At 47.8% G+C, this 16,598-nt stretch overlaps 1 protein-coding gene across 2 annotated transcripts; it reads left to right on the top strand.

Annotated features, from left to right (window-relative positions):
- The first annotated feature begins 4,376 nt into the window (after positions 1-4,376).
- On the top strand, positions 4,377-11,919 carry znf217 (zinc finger protein 217). Of its 2 annotated transcripts, none has more exons than XM_076041911.1 (6): positions 4,377-4,796; positions 7,133-8,464; positions 8,624-8,728; positions 8,815-10,215; positions 10,335-10,459; positions 10,585-11,919. In XM_076041911.1, the coding sequence occupies exons 2-5, from the start codon at positions 7,168-7,170 to the stop codon at positions 10,445-10,447; spliced, it is 2,916 nt and encodes a 971-aa protein (XP_075898026.1). In that variant the 5' UTR covers positions 4,377-4,796; positions 7,133-7,167; the 3' UTR covers positions 10,448-10,459; positions 10,585-11,919. The 2 variants fall into 2 exon arrangements, with proteins under 2 accessions (XP_075898026.1, XP_075898025.1); XM_076041910.1 differs by having other exon boundaries at positions 4,378-4,699.
- The last annotated feature ends 4,679 nt before the right edge of the window (positions 11,920-16,598 follow it).

Raw genomic sequence — 16,598 nt, 5'->3', positions numbered from 1 at the left:
CAAAGCTTTAACAGATTTTTACAACAAAATAAAACTACAAACGTGTTTTTGTTGAAAATGTCCTGCTTTTCTGCTCCTCTCTCCCATCACAGCTTTTCACTGAATTCTTACATACAGGCTGTTTTCTAATTTGATAATTATACCAAAGAAACACAAACATACTTAAATACGATCGACTTTTTGGTTTATTCTGATTTTCATACTTTGACAGAGTGATTTAGCCACGTTTCATACATTTCCGGTACCGTTGCAAAACTCTCTACAAGAAGAGAAAGATAACAGCCACGCGTGTTCCTACATGCAGAACGCACCACGAGGCAGTGCATAAAGGAACGGGTCTCCTGTTCGATGATGAAAGCCTGCAATGTTATTCAGAGACTTAAAAAAAAGAAAACACCTATTGGCAAATCAAACAATGTGAAAGAGGCAAGTGCACTGTGTAAGATCTGCCCGACCGCCACGCTGCTTACGGTTCATCCTGGGACAATGCGCGAGGCTGTGTGAATGCCTGAGCTCAGAGGGGGTGGAACAAGGGGAACAGTGGGCAGGGAGGCCTGACAGGAGGCCTGCTGTCAGCACTAATGTGTATCACAGCCCTGCTCGCCACTAACAGGTCTCGTCTGTGGGGAGACGTTAGGACGAGGCGATTTTGCTGCAGGGAGCACGGGGAAGTCAGTGCAACCGCTCATTCCAAAGTGATTACATGTCATTGTCAGCCTTCCTACCTTCAGCCGAGCACATATCCAAGAGACTCCCGCACACGGCACTGTGTCAAGGGGGATATTGTGATCCGGGTTCCCTCAAAAGATTTTTGACAATCGGCTTGTTGTTGGTGTCGCGACCAGCCGGGGGTGGGGTGACAAATAAGGTCTTTTGGTTTGATGAGGAAATGTTTCCATGAATTCCTCTTCAAGCACTGGCCTTCTGTAAAAATGAGGGAAGTTACAATAATGATTACTTCAGAGGCAAGGTGACAGAGATATTTTCGCTGACTGAAAAAAATTACAATGTTTGATAAAATATTCAAGAGTCAATACATTTGACATATAATTGTCATTTTTCTCTCAGGTACTCATTTTCAAATTTTATTACTTTTTTGCAATGTTAAGGGGACATTCGGCAGTGAGGGTTCAGACGGCTGTATACTGGTTTCAGAATGTTGCAAGGTGAATTAGAATTAGAAGAATAAGACTACAGCTAGTTTAATATTATCTGTAATATTATTATTATTATTATTATTATTATTATTATTATTATTATTATTATTATTATTATTATTATTATTGTTCATTCCATTCAATTAGATTGCATTTTTCTGTCCAAAAAAGCAAAAACAAAACTTTCACTACTACTTCAAACCAGTTGGATTCTAGTACTGCTCTAAAAGTACTTGACATGATAACTGGGTTTATAATTTCAATTACTGATGTTTTTCTGTCCTGCCGACTCTAATGGCCCCCACATCCTTGACCTCTTTAGCGGCTCCACTTTTCTGTCAAGTGTGATCTGAAACACACAGTTATGGAAATCAACCCATCCTATTGTCTTAAAGGTGAAACCTTGAAACCACTTCCAGGTTAGTGATGATACCCCAGCCAGTTTTTTTTTTAATTCCAAATGCCAAATCCAAGAAGCTAAAAATAACTGATAATAAAAAACAGTGCTATGTATGCAGTTGTCAGACTGCACACAAGACTTTCCCTCTAGAGTTTAGGATGAAAAAAAGATCTACAAAGAAAAGGGGACCTTCAAGTTCTCCTTAATGGTTGCTTGTGATATATGGTCAAACAATAGAAAGAGGTAATATACAGATAGATAGTTGGGTAACAGTGCAACAGTTTTATTAGCTGTTTATTGGTTTGGACTGGAAAAATAAAAACAAAGTAGAGCAGTCGCATTGCATGAACTGATTTTTCAGACAGTCCCGAGAACATTTACTAAAATGCAGAAATCTGATGGAGGAATGTTTTCGGTGAGCGATAACGTTTCTCCAGAGAGCAACAACAGAACAGCTGGCTGTGTTGAATAAACACGACTGGCTGGCAGCGAGAGAGGAGATTATACATTATCAGTGTCTTTCGGGAGCGATACAGGGATTATGAAAGAAGCCAGGCTGTGAAGCTGGGGGAGAACAATGCAGTCAACTGCTCCCTGACACGTCAAGACAGAAAGGAAGCCGTCACAGACTCCCCCAAACCCGCCCACCCCTCCCCACCATTTTGCTCGTCCAGTTGCTATCAGCCTGCCTGCTGAATACATCATCATTAATTCAAGCACCGCAAGTTTATCTTTGATGGGGATTAACTGACTGTACTGATCTCGGCGTCGTTTGCAGAGGCCACATTCGGAGAGAAGCTGCAGGACTTTTTTTTTTTCCAAGAGAAATTGCATTAGCACTAAGTAAACAGTGGAGCAGTGCTAATTAAATCAGTTTAAACTCTGTTGACCCACTTGTTGCTCTCCCTAACGTTCAATGCCTGAGTGGCTGAATAGCTGCTGCGACTTTATGACAAAAACATTTTTTTTGTTGTTGTCATGCAGACGGTAGCTCACTGGCTCCATCACAACAAATAAGTTGTTATATTGTTTTATACTTTATTTTTGATTTCTTGTTTTTTCTACATTCAACGTTTATTTATTGGAATTTACAAACAAGTGCCCAAACTCTCATATTTACTCTTTGGTTCTTAAATGAACAGTGTGGGTTTTTTGCTGAATGTATTTAAGCAGGAATGGCTGTACAATTTAAAATATACTACTTGGCCAGAACTGATTGGCAAATAGTTATTATGGCAACTTCATCGTCTGTGGCATCATATGGCTTCTCCAGATTGATTGCCTTTCACAGAGGCTTTTGTGGCGTGAGAACAATGGGAAATGAGCAGGAGGCCCCAACGTGTCACATGTGGCGCCTTCGATTAACATACGTGTTTATGTAACAGGATCTGTTGAGGCAAGTGTACCTAAAGTGTGTGTATGCGTGTGTGTATATGTATGTATATATATATATATATATATATATATATATATATATGTATATATATATATATGTATAAATGTAAGATGCCTCAGTGTGTGTGTATGTGACTAGCATTCAATGAGCACATTAACCACTGTATTAATAATTACTGAAGCAGCGCAGCCAGCCAGTCTCCTTGCGGAACTTGCTGATCTACTTCCATTTCTTTTTTTTTTTAATATATTGAAGATACTGTCTGACCTGTTTGGTAACAAGTAGTCAAAAGAGACGTGGGCAACAAACTGGGTCACGATAAACACCGAGGACGGAGCCTAATGTGAGATGATTGTGGCAAATGGCTTTCACCAGTTGTTCACTGCTTCTGAGCTGGGAGTGGTTACTGATAAAAGTCTGTTTTTGTTCTCCGCTCAGACATCGCAGCCATTCGGGAGGAGTGTACGAGTGTGCCTCAACACAGTGCACAACGAAATGTGCTGAATATCTTCATTGATAGTGTGATGTATGGCTCCCAGCTGCCTATCTTTGGAAGGGTGTGAGGGTGGAGGAGGGGCGGCTATTTCTCCAGCTCTTATTTGTTTGGTGGGAGGCTACTGTAGACAACTCCCGTCTTAAAACAAGGTGCTGCTCAAACAAAACCCAACATTAACCAATAGAACTACTTAATAGAAATGTAGAATTTTAATTATCACGTTTTATTTATAACATACAGTGAATTTTATATAACACAACAGACTTAACTGAATTTCTTCCTCACTTATTTTCCACAAGTGCTTTCTCTCATCACTGGTTCACACGTTTGTACAAAGCAAATCACTGATGTAGGTGTATCTTTAGGCGCTGCTGTGTCGAATTGACTAACACGCACAGATACGTATAGAATTGAGAGATCTCAGTGCCTTGGAGTGGGAAGAGACTTCTGTTTCTCATGACTCAACCAACCTGCTTCTGCAAAAAAACAGAAGAAGGAGAAAAAAAAAATCCCTCATGTTACTGTGAAGTTTGCAGCTCCCCTCCCCCACCCTCCTCCCCACATGGCAGCCGATGCGTGACGTAAAACGCGTGAAAAAAAGGAGGATGACGCGTAGAAAAAAAAAAAGTGGGGTTCAGTGCAAATATACGCCTGGTCCCGTGACTCTCAACCAATGTCACTCTTTGTTTTTTTTTTGGAGGGGGCTATCAAAGCGAGCTCGACGCTAGAAATTTCGCCACGCTCCCACTAATACTACTACCGACAGGATGTCGTATATGTGATTCACCTCTAATGTAGAAATACAGCGGAGAGACGGTCACTGATTGAACGCGTTAGGCCGCCGTACCTGTTCATCTCCAACTGCCGGCACTCACCGCGGGGGGTGGTGGTGAGGGGGGGGGGGGCGGTTTACGGAAAGAATACGAGGCAAGTTATCTCATGTCCACGCCTCTCATGACACGGATGAGTCCTTATTCGTTCTGTTATTCGCGACCACGTGATCGCCGTCTTGGGGTTTTTTAAGGTTGCCGTGCACGCGCCGACATCTCTCAATTTTAATAGATAGAACTCGAGGAGCAGCAGCAGCAGGAGGAGGTGGAGTCGGAGGTCAGTGCGCGCCCACAGGCAGCACGGGCTCAACCAACAGCTGCACGCAGTGAGGAGTTGCCAAGAAGAAGAAGAAGAGGAGGAGGAGGAGGAGGAGAAGAGGAGCAGCAGCAGCTATGATTCACCTTCAAACAATTAACTAGGTGAGTTCCCAACCGGCCACCGCGCTGTGTGAAACAATAAAGAAGCAGCAGCAGCAGGAGCAGCAGCAGCAACACGGGGACCCCTCGCTCCTCTATTGTATGTCATTATTTCAAACCGGAAATTCACGAGTTGGTTGGTATTGTTGGGGCAGTTTTCTACAGTTTTGGAGGAGGGGGGTGGTGGCGGTGAGTGGAGATCGGCTCAGCAGCAGGAATAGATTTTTTGTTAGTTTGTTTGTTTGTTTGTTTGTTTCAACGGCTAATTTGCGAGCGTTGCCCGTTGTGATGCGAAAACGGGCCCTGCTCTGCTCAGTTTGTTTGATTGTCTGTTTTGTTTAACTTGCTCGCGGAGGCGTTAGTGGCTCATAGCGGCGGTGCAGTGTGTGTGTGTGTGTGTGTGTGTGTGTGTGTGTGTGTGTGTGTGTGTGTGTGTGTGTGTGTGTGTGTGTGTGTGTGTGTGTGTGTGTCTTTTAAAAGTCACTACAACACGCGTGAAGCAAATCAATAAGCGGCGACGTCAGTACACAAGGTGTGGTAGTAGACGTTGGATTGTTGCACGTAGATACTTGGCGATACAACCGATTCAACGGCAGCGTCAAAAATCCACCGGGTTGTGATTGAAGGCTGCAACGTTGACCGCAATTAACCGCTCCATAAAACCGCTCATTTATTACGCATTCGCGCGGTTGTAATAAGCCCGAGTGGAAGAAGTCGCGCGACTTCACCGTCGAACTTTAAAGCAGTTGAATTTGCGCTTTCAAGCAGTCGTGCCCGCATTCTCGAACGTCTTCTCGCCACGAAACTTTGCGTCAACTGTTTCTGTCTCACTTTTAACGGAGTGCTGTGTTTACTCGAGCAACAGGGCGGCTGACGCTGGCTCACACAATGCATGTGTGTGTGTGTGTGTGCACTTCGAGGAAAGCACACTGGGTCATTAGTAGCTGCCGCTGCTCACCTGTAGTTCTCGACTATTGTAGAGTTCTCTCCTTTCTTTTAAAGCAGAGTTCTTCAACTGAGTGGGGGTGGGGTGGTGGTGGATTCTGAACAGCGCTCCACATTCAGTTTCTATTCCAAGCTATTGATTTTTATTTTTTTATTAAATTGAAAAAATAATATTTTTGTAAAAAATTGGAATAACTAAAAAAAAAGGGAGAAGCCATAATCAAAAGAATATAAATGGCCGGTCTGGGATGTCGCATGTTTTTTGATGTGTTGAACTTGCTGGTCCAGTTACTCCACTTTGGCAACAATCAAACTAAGAAGAGTGATTTGAATTTCTTGAAGCCTCCCTCTTTGTGTGCAAGCAGTTTCTTTTCTCTCTCACTGAGAGCGCTGCCTTGACTAAACTGAGAGAAAGGGAGGAAGGTGCTGCCATCGGTCACAAAACAAACATGCCCCCAGAGCATGGCATTATAAATGTGCAATAGTGTGAGTCAACAAGAAAGACAAGTTTCTGTTTCTTAGCCGTCCACGTGTTCCTTCTTGAATGTAGCTCGGTTCATGCGAGCCCCCTTAAAAACCTGTTTTAGGATTGTGGGTGTGATTAAGAATAAAGCATTGTTGTCAAATGATAAGTCAAAATTTTTTTTTTGAATGTGTATGGAGACAAGCATACACGTCCCTGTCACACAGTTGTCAACTGTGAGATACAGTAGCATGCTAATGTATTTTTAACTGCAGTGTAAAGTGTGCTTGACAGTGTAGTAGTAGTAGTTTTGTAAAAACAAAGAAATCCCCACCTAGATTAAAGTTGACATTCTTTAAAACTTTGATAATTCCATGTGATGGTTGCTCACCAAGTAACCTGATGGAACCCAACATTAGAAATCAATTGTTTGTTGTGCCGTTGAAAAGTTCAGTTGTTCAGTTTCGGAAGCTTTGGATTTTTTTTTTTTTTTGTAGTTTTGAAGTTAAAAGCTAGAGATCGATTTGAGATAATTTATTCAATATACACATTGTTGGGGTTAGCAGATGCATTACTCAAAACCTTTGACACAAAGAAATGACCTAAATCATGTTTTCAGTACATTTATTATTTGTTAAATTTGATTATGCAAGCACAGATGAAGCTTTAGCAGGACTTTAACCTTTAACCTCAATCCTGTTGTTCAGAATTACACTGCCTTTCTGCTGCATTGTAAAGGAAGGGGATAAAGGGGGAGCTCTTCAGATGTTGGATAACACACTTTGTATGTTTGGATGAAGCTTTCCTTCAACTTTCATTCAAAGCTCCTGTACACGTGTGTGTCAACAGCGGCCAAAGGAAATGAGTTTTCTGCACACCCGATTGCTTAAAAAGATTCATTTCCTGTTTTAGCTCGAGTTGGTAAATGCAGTGTGATCGGTGTCTTGCAACGACTTCATTGTAATTAAGACGTGCGGCCTGTTCTGATATAAAGCGGTGCTTTAAGACGCCTCTCCCGTCCTTCACAGGTCCCGTGTAACGGCCACGCGTTCCGAGGAGGACAATGCCGACTCACTCTTCGCTGCTGTGTGTTGAGATCCCAGATGGACTTGCCCAAGACATGCTAACTAGCGACAGTGCAAACGTCCCGGGGCTCGGCTCCAGCATGACGCCCCACGGCAGCTACTCCACGAAGGCCACGTTCCACGCTGGGGGAAGTCGGCCTTTGTCGTGCATGTTCTGCGAGGAGACGTTCTCCAGCCAGGAGGAGCTGGGCCCCCACCTGCTAACGGAGCACCCCACCTCTCTCCATGAACCTGCCGTGCTCCGAGTGGAAGCAGAGTTCAGGATCCCAGGAGAGTGGTCCCGCGCCAAAGCCGGCGGCCTTCCAGTCGACAAAGAGCAGCCCCACAGCTGCATCGTGTGCGGCCAGCTTTCGCAAGACGCCACCGAGCTGGAGACCCACATGAGGAAGCACAAGGACTACTTCACCTACTGCTGCGACCTGTGCGGCCGGCGCTTCAGGGAGCCGTGGTTCCTCAAGAACCACAGGAAGATGCATTCCAAGCAGGGCGCAAAGAGCAAGGCCCAGCAGGAGCAAGATGCACCTTCCACACTCAATGGCATCGCTCAGGATCCTCCCCCAGAAGCGGTCGTCACGCGTTACAAAATGTGCATGGTTTGCGGGTTCTTGTTTCCTGACCACGATGCTTTGGCTGAACACAGCAAAGTGCACAATCGAGGGCCAGAGCCCTGCAAAGAAGAGAGGGAAGTTCTGGACGACGCCAGCTCGTCCCAGAGCTCCTTTCTCGGCAGCTTCGGGCTCCGCCCGCGCTCCACCAAAACCACCTGTGAGAGCTCGTCCACGTGGATCCCCCAGTTGGACCCCTTCACCACATACCAAGCCTGGCAACTCGCCACAAAGGGTAAAGTGGCAGTAAGTCGCAACACCACCAAATGCACCGGCCAGGAAGGCAGCACCGACAACGAGGAATGCAGCTCCGATAAAGACGAGTCGGGCGGCTCTCAAGCCGAAGGACAAGCAGACAAGGCCGCCAGGGAGGGCCTGGGGTTGGCCCGGCAACACGGCGCCGTGGCCGACCCAAAGACGCCGCGCAGCTCGCTGATGCACAAAGTCAAGGACAAAGACCGACCGACGACCTGCGAGGACTGCCGGAGGACCTTCAGGACGTACCACCAGCTGGTTCTCCACTCCCGGGTCCACAAGAGGGACAGAGGCGGGGAGGAGAGTCCGACTCCTCTGGATGGGAAGTTGCCTCAAGGAGGTTTGCTCGACCAATCAGAGGAGGGCTCGGAGGAGGGCTCGGAGGAGGCAGGACTGGCTGAAAGTCTGAGTCCAGGTGAGTGCGGGACTTTGCTGCATGCTGTGAAGTGACTTGAGTTGAATCGTTCTGTGAGCTAGGGCGCCCTCTGCTGTCTCCAATGATAACTACACCCTTTTCAATCTGCCCCTTCCCACCGTGCACGTATTTATCCTTTTGTTTGTCCTTCATTTCAAGGTGAAGATTATGATCGATCAAAATTAAGATCAAAGAAATGCACTTACTGCGGCAAATCCTTCCGATCGAGCTACTACCTCACGGTCCATCTGAGGACTCACACGGGTAAGTTGAATACATTGTGACTCGGCACCAGCATTTCACTGCAGTGCATCGACCAGAACTTCTAAGCACCGACTCGTTTGTTGCAGGCGAGAAGCCCTTCAAGTGCGGCTACTGTGACTACGCCGCGGCCCAGAAGACCTCCCTCAAGTACCACCTGGACCGCCGCCACAAGGGGAAGCCCTGCCTGGAGACCTTGGGCCAGGCCGCTCCTCCGGGGTCTCCCCCGGGGTCTCCCCCGAGCCTCGTAGCCGATGGCGAGAATCTCCCCCCGAGCGAAGCCAAGCCATGCGTGGCGCCGGTCCTGCCCGGAGGTCCAGATGGTGCAAGTGACGCTCAAAGTGAGAAACTCGCCGTTCCCGGCGACGTCGCACGCCGCGCCTCCCCCGTCGACCTGAAGATGGAGGTGAAGATGGAGAGGATGAAGGAGGAGGAGGAGCAGTGCGACGACCCGCTGGACCTCTCCCTGAAGGTCTCGCTCTGCGTCCCCGCAGCGCCCCAGAACGCGACGGCTCCCGCCGCCTGCCTCTTCTGTGCCTACAAGAGCATCTACCCCGAGGTGCTGGTCGTGCACACCAGGCTGGTGCACAAGGACAAGTCGGACACGGCCAGGAGGAGCTCGTCGGGGTCCAGCCTGAAGCGCCGGCGACTGACGGGTTGCCCCCCCGCCCTGCGGGGCAAAGACGTCGGCCCCCTGGAGGCGTACGAGAGGCGCCACCCCCGCCGCACCAAGTCGCCGCCCCGCCAGCCCGCCACACGGCAGGAGCAGAGCGCCGCCGCCCCCCCTGCCCCTGCCCCTGCCCCTCCCCCTCCTGAGCGCTCGCCTCGCCTCCCTCCCCTGCGCGACGTCGCCCAGGACGTCAAACGTCCCAGACACCACAAGCCCGCCGCCGCCGCCGCCGCCCCGCCCCCCGCTCAGGACTCCTCCCGGCTAAGCGGGGCGTCGCTCCCGAGGCGACCCGGCTCGGGGGGGCGGTACCTCGCCGAGAGACCCGCCCCCCCTGCCAGGCCCGCCCCCCCTGCCGTCGGCGAGGAGAGGGGCCACCCGGCGGCGAGAGGCGGCGCCAGGTGGCACTCGGACGCCGCCCGGCTGTGCATGCCGAGCCACTTCGGGAGCCTCCCGCAGGTGGACTTTGGTGCCCCCGCTGGCAAGAGGCCGAAGTACATGGCGGCGGCGTTGCCTCCGGGCTGGGAGGCGGACGCCGGCGAGAGGCCCGGCTTCAGAGGGGCGTTTGTGGGCGGAGCCAGCAGGCTGCACATCCCCGGCAGGGTCGTCAAAGGCCCCTCGCAGGGCTCCGCCCCCCCCGCACCGCTGCCCGACACCTTCGGCCCCCTGAGGGCGGCGCCGTCGGCCATCGGCGGCAGGGTTCTGGAGAGTGAGTGGAACATGATGAACCTGCTGCGCTCATACCCCCCCAACGACCTGGCGTCTTTCTATCACAGCTCGCCCACCAACCCCAGTCACGGGGGTCTGGGGGACCCCAGAGCAGGTACGTGTTAGGTCAGCTGGTGTCCGGAGTGGGCGGGGTTGGGGGTGGGGGGGCACAAAGAAATGCAACTTCTAAACGTCTTGGTGGTGTTGGAATTAACGTGGCAGGTATGTTCTCAGGGGGCATTACTGTGCTGTACCAACACTTGCCCAGTCTGCCCACCTTGCAAAGAAGGGACCCATCGGGACTCTTCCTTAATCAGCGCTTTGGACCCACTGACAAAAGTCACTGAAGTGAGACCAAGGTAAAAAAAACAAACAAACAAACAAAATAAAAGGGCAAACAGTCGGAGCTCACGAGCCTCTGCATTCTTTGAACCTTTTGTCCTCTTATATTTCAAAACGGTGTGTTTTTCCCCTTTCTCTCTAGATTTAATCTGTGCTGCTCCTCTAATCTGGAGAAAATGTTGGAAAGTTTGCAAGAATTTCACGTTTAAGACTACCAAGACTTTGTTGTCTGTGTTCTCCAGGCTCACTTACTTATTTTGTGTTTTGTTTTGTTTTGTTTCCAGTAAAAAGCAATATGTATCCCAAAGACATTTCAGTGGCCTTGAATGTGATTTGTTCTTTGTTTTTTGTTTTTTTGAAATATAAAAGTGCAGGTCACCTGTTACTCTGGTGTGCACTGTAATCTTTTTAAGTGTTGTTGATACTTGAATTGACCCACACTAATCCCTGGATTTCAGTGTCATAACATTGAAATGTGAATGTGGGAGGTAACGGCAATTGATCTGTGAGAGCGTTCAGGACACAAAACCATATTAAGTCAAAACTTTGATGCAAAATGTGCTGCTCTGGTCACTGTACTGATCTCGTCCAGACAGGATGGTTTGTTTTTGTGTCGTTTGTGCGTTTTTGTTTTCCTTCTGCGAGGCACTGAACGGTTTGCTGTTTACTCTGATGAACTTGACAGGGCTCCACCCCCTCGCCCCCCCCGCCAACCCCCCAACCCCCCTGCTGTGATCCACGTACGTTGAAAGTGCTCTACCTCAGTTTGTCCTCGGCGCTGTTCTCCACGTAAAGCTGCTACAAGCTGTCCCGTGAGATGGGCAGCCACGCACACTGTCAGTCATCCTATCGACTAAAGAAGCATTTTTTTTTTTTTTTTTCAAACTGGACTGAAACCAGATTGACGTGTTTGTCAGGTGCCTTGTGAAACGCCGCCTCGGCGAGCGAGCCGCCACGTCGGCCGTCGTGTCACGCAGGCGGCCCGAGTCCTCGTCCACACGCCCAACAGGTTTTGTGTTTATCAATAAAACAATTATCCGGCTTAACGATGCTTGAAATTCACGCCGTGTGAAGTCACCCAGCTTGGTTTGTATATTGAGTGGTGACACTGTATTGTTTGGGCCGTGCCTTCAGTCAGTCCGTGTGTTCGCAAGAGTTACTGTATTTCAAGTGGCGGCCTCAATCCAGACTGGGCTTCATGCAAGCGGTTGTGTATGCTGTGAATGTACAGTAGTTTGGAAAAAATAAGGTGACGTATTACACTCTTACCAGGAAGTCTCAGGTTAACTCATATTTACGAGCTGTTTATTCTCCTGTGTAATTTAGTAGTTTCTCCACACCGAGAGGCTCAATGGTTATTTTCTTTCTTTTTGTTTTGGTTTTCACACAAGGTTTTGTAAAAAAAAAATAAAAAAAAAATGAAGATATTGTTTGCTGTTTGCAAAAAAGAAAAAATAAAGTGCGAGAGAAAACTTTATGAATAAAGACTCTGTGTGTTTCCTCAGTGGGTGGGTGGGGAAGCTGCTCCTTGCAATAAACACAGATTTAGCTGCAGCCTGAAGACCGAATGCAATCATTGAGTTCCTACAGTGAGATATTCTTTAGCTCAAAACAAACAGGCACAGATTTCCCCATATGCTTTACTAGAGTGGCTGTTTTACAAGATATACCAAGTCTTAACATATGTGACAACTGGCGAGAAGTTTCCCTTGTTGCGATCTGCATTCCTGCTTTACAAGACAACTTAAAGATTTGTCTATAACAAAGTTTGGCTTGGAAAGATTTTAATTTGAGAAAGTTTGCAGAAAAATTTGGGGAACTGAAACACTTTCAGTATTTCTGTTTAAAATGGAAAGGGTGAGGAGGTCATTTTGAGCTTGCATTTTACACACACACACACACACACACACACACACGTTAACTAGATTCACTGGGGATTCACTATAGATTCACTGGGAGCAATACTTTTGTTTACGAAAAACTTAAATATGTTTTGTGAAATCAAGAGAAACATTCCAAGAAAGCAAAAGTATTGGAACGTGATCCGCTCTGGAACCCTCTTTAGAAAGAAGACCGTAGGTGCAAAGCAGAAAACTCTCCAGCCAGCGTTAAAAATGTGATTGGCACCAGCAGCATAGAACAATGTCTAAAGCCCACCTCTAGATGGCAGTATTTCCAAAGTATAGGCGGTAGTCTTCCTACTCTGACTTCAACACTGCATATTGTTTTCCTGAGTGGAAAGTTCAGTGGACTTGTCTGTTATTCCAAGTTCGTCACGAGGGAATGATTACAGCAGCTGAACGTCAGCGGTTCGCAAATAATTTTTATGTTTTCCCTAAAATACACACACTAAAATACACTGCTTCCTCTGGTCACAACGTGCAAAATCAGTCAAACCTCAGCGATCAGTGTGTTGACCACACCGGTGTTGCACACCAGGTAGTCACGGGGCAGAAAACTGAGGCCTTAAAGCAGCAGAGCATCGGTGGTGAGGATTGGACTTCTGGAGATTGAAGAATCGGCCCCCTGCTGTTACCCCCCCCCGCAACATGCACTCACACACACTCGCACACACACACACACACACAAACACTCACACACACCTATACACACACCAAGGGCGCAGACAAAACGCATCACAGCGGCGCATCTTGTAAACAGCGAACCGAAAGGGACAATCTTCAGCACGCCGAACACTTTCAACCTCACCCCCCCCCCCCCCCCGTCCCCCCGTCGCTTCCTCCTCCCCCCCTCCCCTCTCCCCCTCCACCCCCCCTCCTCCGAGTAGACCACATCTGTTTGCTGTCTGTTCCCCTGGGCCAGCGCTGTGTAATCTATTGCATTAGCTCACATTAGTGCACATCGCCCATGGGCCTTGGTAATCACAAACGCAAAATGAGCATTTCACTTAGCATCACCCTCACCCCCTCAACCTCCCCACCTCCTCGCCCCCCCCAACTCCAAACTTAGTGTGAAAACCTATGGCAGAGAGAGAGAGAGAGAGAGGGAGAGAGAGAGAGAGAGAGAGAGAGGGAAAGAGGGGAGGCCAGCCGTCGACTAGATGATGACACGCATCCCCTTCCTCTCAATCCAGCAGCGCTGCGAGGGCTCTCCTGTCACAAGTCCCTCTGATTGGAGCATGCACTCAAAAAAAATACTAATAAATAATACAATAATAATACTGCCTGTTTTGCGGGGTGCCTTTTGCCTTAATTTAAGGGGAGGGCCTGGAGAAGCATTAAATCGCTTGGATTTGCAGGCATCGGTCCTGACCTTTACCTACAATTTGTTTTTATTTGTTGCACATGGCACTGCAGGAGTTCCTTTCATTAGAGCGCACCGCCGCTGAGTCTGAGGGGACCTTCAACAGCATCAGGTTTGATACAGCGTAGTAATGAGAGGGAAAAAGATTGAGCGTGCCTTTAACCTCATGCGTTTACTCCGGTGATTATAAGTATTACAGTATTACCGTATTCTGCATCACCAGCCCCCCCTGGCCCCCCCCAACCCTCGACCCAAAACAATTCCCAGATGCCACTTTTTGTGCAGATTTTTTTTTTAGACAAGAAATAAGACGAGGAAAACCTTTCACTTTTGATGGATCTTGCAGTAAAGCACCTGAGGTCTTCGTTCCATCGTTCGTTCACTGCGTGTCGGCGTCTTTCCGACGCCACGCCGGCTTTTGTCTGATCAAGGCTGCGGCGCGGCAGCCATTTCGGCGCACGATTTCAGTACACAAATGGCATTTTATGCTCGCGTTGGCGCGCAGCCGTCAGCTCCGAGTGCTCGGCTCCTCACAGAAGGTCACGGTTTACCGTGGCGACACACGTGGATCTGTGACTGGGGAGGTTTCACCCTCGTCTCTCCGCTCGGTCTCCTATAAAATCTGGTGAAGTAAACTTTGTTTTTTTTCCTCTTCCTCTCTGCCTTAAGTGCTCTCTCTCTTTCTCTTTCTCTTTCTCTTTCTCTCTCTCTCTTTCGCTCTTTCTCTCTCCCTTATTTCCAGTCCTTTCATCGCTCATAATTGTTGCCTCCAGATTGTCAACTTGCATGAATTAGCAATTGGGCCAACAAAGCGGATACGGTCAATTGTTGAATATCCTGTCAGAATTTTGAGGCAGAAAAGTCTGCTCCGGCTGTGATTGCTCATCATCGTCACCCGGCTCCTCTGAGGAAGAGGGGGGGGGGGGGGGGGGTAATGTAATGGTTGCCACAAAAACAGCCCCTGGCCTGAGGAAAGGGATTTGGGTGTCTGGAGACAGCAGAGGCCATATGGAGCGGGCTGAGATAGCGAGGCACATGTACAGAATAATAGATGACGTGTCATGTTTCATGTTGCTGAGAAGCCATCAGGAGACTCGGTTTGGGGAAATCAAAAGGCTCACGTACAGCAAAAGCGACTGTCGGACCATTTAGCATCTTTTCTCCCAGTCCCCCCCCCGTCGCTGGCGTGCGCCGAGCGTTGACGCAGGCACGGAGAATTGTGTCGCTCCGTTTGCCGCTGCCTCGCTTTGTTTGAGGCTGTTTGTTAGTGAGTACATGATGATTGCAGACTGATGTAGGCTAATGCAAATTCTTCATGTGAGATTGCGACGTTGCATTGTCTTTACCGTGGATTTCAGAACAGAGGGACTCAGTTGAAGAGGCAATACTTCTGTCTTGCCTTACAGACTTTAGTTCTGAACCTAATCAACGATGCAGACGGTTGTTTTTATTCCCTGTGAAACTATGCATTGGCTTCAAAGCTTCCACTTGATGCAACCTCATGACTTCCTCCTTCACAGTCATCCAGCAGGTTGAAAGCCAAGATTTCTAAAGACTAATATTATCAGTGAATGATTTTTTCCCCCAGTGGTCGATTCTTTCCCATTTTCAGATCTACCAATTATCTCCTCCAAGAGCTTCAGAGAAAACAATGTAAAAAATTGCTTGTTTTTACCTCCCTGCTAAAGCCAACTATTTGTTGGTCCCTCCACTGCAGATATAAACAATGTGGCGGAGGCACTTGTGACGTCACAAAGGGCTGATTTTAGGAACTGTATGTTTTAGGACACGCAATTTGAAAAGTAAAAGACTATTTTTTTCAGATTTCTGCAGAGATTATTGACAGTTTAGGGAAAAAAATGAACATAAGAAAATAATGAAAACAATGGCTGAGAAGATTTAGCATAGCACAGAACCTTCAAATGCAGATAATGTATGCTGACCTTACAGATGCACACAGCAAACCTGTTTATATCAATGCATAATTTCCACTTATATAAAAGAACTCTGCAAAAATATGTAAATGCACATTTGCATACACTGCCACCAGGCAGCCAAATACTCCCCATGTTATCTGTTTTTCTGTAAAGTAAAAATGCACTGGAGAAATGAAATGCGAGAATAAGACTTCCTCTGTCCACCAAACACCTGGACTACCTGCGTGTGGAACAATCCCAGCTCCTCTTCTGTTTTCCTCCCAGTGTCAGAACTCCAGTTAAGTGCTGTTTCCGATACCCATGAGTAAGCCCCATAAAAGCTGCCCCATCGCCGCGGCGTTATTGTTTCTTGCGGATGATTGATTGATGGATGAGGGCTGACACTTCAATGAAGCCATTTTCACCGGCATCTCTATCCGATGATGTGCAGCGTATATTTTCCATCCACGCCTCATTGCTCGCCTGTGTCATTCCTGGAACTTCATTTACACCATGTTCCCTGAAGGACCTTTTTTAGCCTCATCTCCTCCTTCCCTCCGCCTGGCTCCTCTCTCTCTCTTTTTTTATCTCCACTTCTTTCCATGCCATAAAATAATGCTATTTCTTGTCGACTCTGGAGGGGCCTGGAATCATTTGCGGGGAATGATAAAACCAAAGGCATGGCGGGGTTATTTACAGGAAGTGTAACACTGACAGTGTCCCACTGTTCTCCTTTTTTCACTGTCAGATGCCAAGTCCATGCTGAGACAGGGCCGGGCTGTGATACACATTTCCAACTCGCTCGACCTACGCTGCGCGCACACACACACACACACAAACACACAAAGAGACAATCATTTACTGCAATCTCCAGGAGGAAAATAGGGACTTGCAGATTTTACAAAGATGTTGCGCAAACCAACTTGCAAAAGAAAATATGTTAAAGTATATTAGATCAATGGCAGCATGACTGAAG

The sequence above is a fragment of the Nelusetta ayraudi genome, unplaced genomic scaffold, assembly GCF_046127955.1.
Source record: "Nelusetta ayraudi isolate G7.1 ecotype Tasmania unplaced genomic scaffold, CSIRO-AGI_Nayr_v1 ptg000070l, whole genome shotgun sequence".
Classification (NCBI taxonomy): domain Eukaryota; kingdom Metazoa; phylum Chordata; class Actinopteri; order Tetraodontiformes; family Monacanthidae; genus Nelusetta; species Nelusetta ayraudi.
The sequence above is the reverse complement of the archived record's forward strand: the minus strand, read 5'-3'. Positions and strand labels throughout refer to the sequence as shown.